Source organism: Tupaia chinensis, unplaced genomic scaffold, assembly GCF_000334495.1.
Source record: "Tupaia chinensis unplaced genomic scaffold, TupChi_1.0 Scaffold000542_1, whole genome shotgun sequence".
NCBI classification, from domain to species: Eukaryota; Metazoa; Chordata; class Mammalia; order Scandentia; family Tupaiidae; genus Tupaia; species Tupaia belangeri.
This window is the reverse complement of record NW_006160055.1, coordinates 41,571-47,266: the sequence shown is the minus strand read 5'-3', so window position 1 is coordinate 47,266 and position 5,696 is coordinate 41,571. Positions and strand designations below refer to the sequence as shown.

Here is a 5,696-nt window from a genome sequence, read left to right as displayed (position 1 = left end):
TGTACACACACGCACAACCCGGGAAGCCGCCCCGCCAGCCAAGGCTGCGCGCCCAGGGGCTGGCCAGGCCCGGGTAAGGGGTTGGCCTTGCTCCCCCCAGCGTGGAGCTCTGAGTCTGGAAGTTCTCCCCCAGGTCTGTCCTCCTCCCGCCAGGAGCTAGCTTGGCTGCTGCAGACGTTGGGGGTGTGGGGAGGAAGAAGGGTGGGTCTGTCAATCAGGTGGCCGCTACCCAACCCCAGGTGCGAGGTCGCGGAGGGGGCAGGGCCACCAGATGACCACTGGACACTGGCCCCTGGCCGCTGGACTGCATCCCTGCCTCAGGGCCTGGTCTCACTGAGGACTTTGGCCTCATGGGGTGGGGTGGGGGGAGATGGTAGATGAAGATTCAGAGTGGACAGCAGGGGCGTCTCAGGTAAAGTGAAGTCAAGGGGCCTTGGGGCTGATCCCTCAACAGTAATGCAGGCCGTGAGAAAAAGAGTACTCCTGCCCTCTCCTCCAGGAAGCCCACTCCCTTCCCCTTCTCCAGGCAGCCCACTCACTAATGCAGGTGATTTTCCGTCCACACTAGACCTACTGGGGCTGCTGTACGGGTTCTGGAGCAAGGACTGGTGCAGCCCCTGGCAGGGGCATTTCAGGGAGAGCCCGGAAGGGTGGGGGGTACAGCCGGATCCTCCCAGCTTAGGGATCTGCACCTGGACACATGCACAGGCCGGTGTCACACACCAGCGACTTGGGCCTCCCTACTGCAGGTGACCAGAAGTCAGCGGCTTCCCAGAAGCCCCGGAGCCGGGGCATTCTCCACTCACTGTTCTGCTGCGTCTGCCGTGACGATGGGGAGAACTTGCCGGCTCACAGTGGGGCACCCCTGCTTGTGGAGGAGAACGGTGCCATCCCCAAGGTGCGCAGTGGCGAGGGGCACCTGGGCTCTGCTGGGCGGGGGCACGGGGAGGAACTGCCGGGGATCAGGGTACACCTACAGACACAGGGAGGTAAGGAGAAGGGTGCCACTTTCCCCACCCACCTGGTTCTGTGTGCCCCAAGACTGCAGCCCAGGGAGGGCCCCTCACAGGGGGTGCCCCGAATTTACTCTCTGTAGATGGCAGCTTCTCTCTGTGTCAGTGTTCCAGGTGTGGAAAGGTGGCCCAGAGAGCAAGGTGGGGAGTTGTGTGTGCGCATGGTGCCTGCGGTTCCTCAGGTCCTGGGCTGGGGGAGGGCAGCCCGTGCAGAAGTGACGGGGCCTTGAGAGGTGCGCCCAGCCAGCCCCCTTCCCCACAGCAGACCTCAGTCCAGTACCTGCTCCCCGAGGCCAAGGCCCAGGACTCGGACAAGATCTGCGTGGTCATCGACCTGGACGAGACCCTGGTGCACAGCTCCTTCAAGGTGGGCCCTGCCCAGCAGCCTGCAGCCAGGGGCCTCCAGGGGGGCCTGGCCTGGCTGGGAGGGGGGTCTGCTCTCCCAGGCAGCTCCAGCAGCTCTTTTCCCCCCCACAGCCAGTGAACAACGCAGACTTCATCATCCCCGTGGAGATCGATGGGGTGGTCCACCAGGTGAGGGGCGGGGAGGAGGCAGTGGGTTTGGCGTCTGCCTTCCAGACCCCAGGCTTTGCCCATCAATCCAGAGAGCACCAGATAGAATTCTGCTGGATGTGGAATGTGGAATGTCACCCTGTGGGTGTGAGATTGCCTGCCTGCCTCCCTCAGGGGCACACAGAACCTCAGGGTTCCTCCTTCCATCCCCTCTTGTCACACCCCCTTGCCCCACCCTGCCCGGGACCCAGTTCAAGTAATTCAGGATAGGTTGTGTGCTGTCCAGCCTGTTCTCCATTACTTGGCTCGGGGGCCGGTGCCTTGCAGCCATGGGGCAAGGGGGGCTGCCCTGGGCTCCTGCATTTGGCCGAGGTGGAGGTGGGGGAAGGGACTGGGAATTAGCAAGTCCCACGAGGTAGGACCTGAAGCTGAGGAGTCAAAGTTCATTTTGAAGCTCTTCTGGGAGGGTGGTTGGGGCAGGCCTAGTGGAACCCACAGGCCCCGGACCCTCTGTCCTGCACTCCTGTGCCTCTACCCATTCTGCCCAGCCCTCAGGTGCCTCCCACCCACCTGGCCTGTGGCTAGCCGTCCCCTCACTGCCCCCTAGGTGTACGTGCTGAAGCGGCCCCACGTCGATGAGTTCCTGCAGAGAATGGGTGAGCTCTTCGAGTGTGTGCTGTTCACCGCCAGCCTCGCCAAGGTGAGCTCCTACTCCAGGAGTCCTGGGCAGCCCTGCCCTCCCATCGACCCCTCTGGGTCACCCTCAGCCCCAGCATGACCCACCTCTTGCCCTCCCCCGACCGGCCCTGTGGCTAGCCGTCCCCTCACTGCCCCCTAGGTGTACGTGCTGAAGCGGCCCCACGTCGATGAGTTCCTGCAGAGAATGGGTGAGCTCTTCGAGTGTGGGCTGTCCCCCGCCAGCCTCGCCAAGGTGAGCTCCTACTCCAGGAGTCCTGGGCAGCCCTGCCCTCCCATCGACCCCTCTGGGTCACCCTCAGCCCCAGCATGACCCACCTCTTGCCCTGCCAGTACGCAGACCCAGTTGCTGACCTGCTGGACAAGTGGGGAGCCTTCCGGGCGCGACTGTTCCGAGAGTCATGCGTCTTCCACCGTGGGAACTATGTGAAAGACCTGAGCCGGCTGGGCCGAGACCTCCGACGGGTGCTCATCCTGGACAACTCGCCCGCCTCCTATGTCTTCCATCCGGACAACGCCGTGAGTACAGGCGGGACAGGGACATGAGCTTGAGGCCCAAGGACAGGGGCAGTTCATTCAGGTGGCCTCCGCCTCCCTGGCAAATCAGGTGGCCATGGGGGGGGTTGATGCCTTCACATTGCTTTTACCCATCCAGCTACCTCTGCCTCTACCCACTGCTGCAGCCTCCTCTGTACCCATCAGATCCTTGTTTTCTTGTGCAGAGGGTGCCTGCCAGGGGCTGTGGTGCCCACCTGGCCATAGAGCAATTGCAGCTTTTCCTTTTTTACTGTGCCAGAAGGCCCGTGGGCTTGCTGGAGAGAGACAGAGAAAGAGAGAGATGGAAAGTGAGAACATATCCCCCGTGGGGGGGAACAGTCATGCCACAGTCCCTCCTGCTCCATCCCTCCCTCCTTATGGGATTTTAGGCATGCACATGCACCAGCGTGTTCTCCAAGTTACTGGCGCTGGGACCTGAACTGCGTTAGTCAGCCACGTGGGATCCAGCCACCTTAACTGCCACGCCACCAGCTGATCCGGTTTCAACTTTTTCAGCTACCTGTTGTGACCCATTAATGAACCACAGAAGTGATTTAGTGGGTCCTGATTGGGATTTTTTTTTTAGAGAGAGATTTTTGCTATAGAGACAGAAAGCAAGAAATCACCCTCCCACGGGGGATAGCCATGCTGCAATCCCTTCTCCATTCCTGGGATTTGGGGCATGCATCCATGCACATGTGCTTGATGTGAGTTTTAAGTCACTGGGTCCCAGACTCTAATTGCAGTCAACTATGCGAGAGAAAAATGAAATAGGATGGAAAATATGAGAGTACTTTTGCACACAGTGAGATTAGGTATTTGTGAAACTTGCTTGTTAAAGGTATAACGTGTTTTACTGGGGGTTGCTGTCAGGAAGTTTCAACACTGCAGGTGAAGGGGTTGCTAGGAGTCCGTGTGTATGGGAGCTTAGGGGTGGCCTGGACATCTGCAAGGTCCCCATCCCTCCACCTCTGCATTCCCATCTCCCCAGGTACCGGTGGCCTCGTGGTTTGACAACATGAGTGACACAGAGCTCCACGACCTCCTCCCCTTCTTTGAGCAGCTCAGCCGTGTGGACGACGTGTACTCAGTGCTCAGGCAGCCGCGGCCTGGGAGCTAGTGAGGCGCCATGGGGCCAGAACCTGCCCCTGACCGTTGGCACTCCTCCTCACACGCAGACTCCCAGCAGCAGCCTCCGTGGGCCACACTCAGCGCCCTGGGGAAGCAGTTGTCTCCCCCACCAGCCCTGCCAGACTGCAGCAGGGAGGAACGGGCAGCATGGAGCCCCTGAGCCCCTGTGTCAGTGCCTTCAAACTTCTTCACCCCCAGGGGACTTGGGGGCCCTGCCTACCACCTCCCTTTCTGCCTCCTCCTCTGTGCTGCCTTGTTTCTCTGCTGCCAAGCTGGGCCCCATGGCCCCTCCTGATTCTGCTTGGGGAAGCAGGTTCGCTGCCTTGCGCCCTGGGTCCTCGGCCTGGGAAGGACAGATACCAAGTGCCTTGCATAGAGCCCCTGTCCTACCCAGCCTTCCCAGGAACACGGGTTGCTCTTGCCTGGAACGTCCTGCCCTCCCGCCCATTGTCACAGCCTAGGCTGGTCAGGAAGGAACGGGTTGCCCCTTCCCCACCTCCCTGGGGACTGATGGAGCCCCCTAATCTCCCTGGGGTGGGGGGAGAGGAGACAGGGCTGTTACCACTTGGGAAGGGAGCAGAGGTCCATCCTGCAGGACTCTGCAGTTCAGCTTCTCCTGGCCGAGGGCTGTTCCGGCATCGCCCGAGCCACCTCCTTACTTCTGCCTTAACCCCCCAAAAGTCCTGGGACTTGGTGCTCCCAGCACTGAGTGAGCACAGGCAGGACCCCTCGTGGTGCCATATAAATATGTATATGTGTATATAGAGTTTTAGGGGAAGGAGGGAGGATGGGGAGGGGTAGAGACTCCTTTCCTATGTGCCTTTCCTGGGCCCAGAAATTGAGGGGAGGGAGGGAAAGGATTTTTACATTTTTCTAAGTGCTGTTTTCTGAATGGAACAAGCTGGGCCCAGGGCCCTGGGCCCAGTCCTGTTCTCCCACACCCTTTGCTCCATTCATGTAAAAGACGTTTATTGAGCACCTGTGCCCAGCACTGAGCTAGGCCACCTGCTATGGGTATGGGAGTGTCTACACAACCCAGTGGTTCCTCCCCACCCACTCCAGACTTCACCAGTGCCTTTGGGAATCTGCAGGAGGTGGGACCTTGTGGGGTTTGGGGGTAGAGCTCCAGGAATCCTGACCAAGCTGCCCCCTCCCCTGTGCCAACCCACCCCCTGTAGGGGACCCTCACCTTGCCCCCTGCTGGCTGGGGGCAGTTCCTGGGACATCCTGCCTTCCAACTCTTGACTCCTCTTTCTGAAACCTTACCCATTCTTGTGAGTCTAGAGGTCAAGGCCTTGGGCACCCCCAGGGTCTAATGGTTAAGGGGACCCACTACCAGTGCCAAGGGGGATGTCAAGTGATGTCACCCGCCCTCCCTCCCGCAGATCTGGTGTGGTGCGGGGAGGGAGGCCTGAAATGGGACATTTAAGTGCCTTCTCTGACAGCCCGATGGTGTGGAGAGAACTAAAGAGAAAGCCAGACCCCGCCCCCCAAACTTGTTTCTGTGGTTCTTACGTGGGGGGTAGGAGGGACGGCTTGTGTGTCTTATACCTGTAACTACAGGTATAAGCGAGTGGCCTCTTCAGCAAGCCTTTGCAGGGAGGCAGAAGATGGTCGCGGAGGAAGGATGTGGCTCAGGCTCCCGGCACAGGCCCGGTGAAGGTGGCCGGGTTAAGAGCACGGCTTAGAGTGTAGCCGGGGCCGTGCTGTTCTACTTCATTAACTGCCTGTCCTAGCCTGGGCGACCTGGCCTGCAAGATGCAGACAGGCTTCTATACAGACCTCGTTTAATGTCTGGACACTGAC

General features: G+C 60.1%; 1 protein-coding gene and 1 non-coding gene across 3 annotated transcripts; both read left to right on the top strand.

Moving 5' to 3' along the window:
• Positions 1–749: 749 nt before the first annotated feature.
• CTDSP1 (CTD small phosphatase 1) lies at positions 750–5,385 on the top strand (the record flags this gene model as incomplete). 2 transcript variants are annotated; one of them, XM_027775299.1, is given in 6 exon segments in its annotated part: positions 750–898; positions 1,279–1,380; positions 1,491–1,547; positions 2,134–2,226; positions 2,556–2,741; positions 3,751–5,385. In XM_027775299.1, coding segments are annotated over 6 exon segments (716 nt in total), but the record flags the coding sequence as incomplete, so codon positions are not given.
• On the top strand, positions 1,778–1,833 carry MIR26B (microRNA mir-26b). Its single transcript, NR_129436.1, has one exon. It is a non-coding gene; the product is annotated as a microRNA mir-26b (primary transcript).
• Positions 5,386–5,696: the final 311 nt, after the last annotated feature.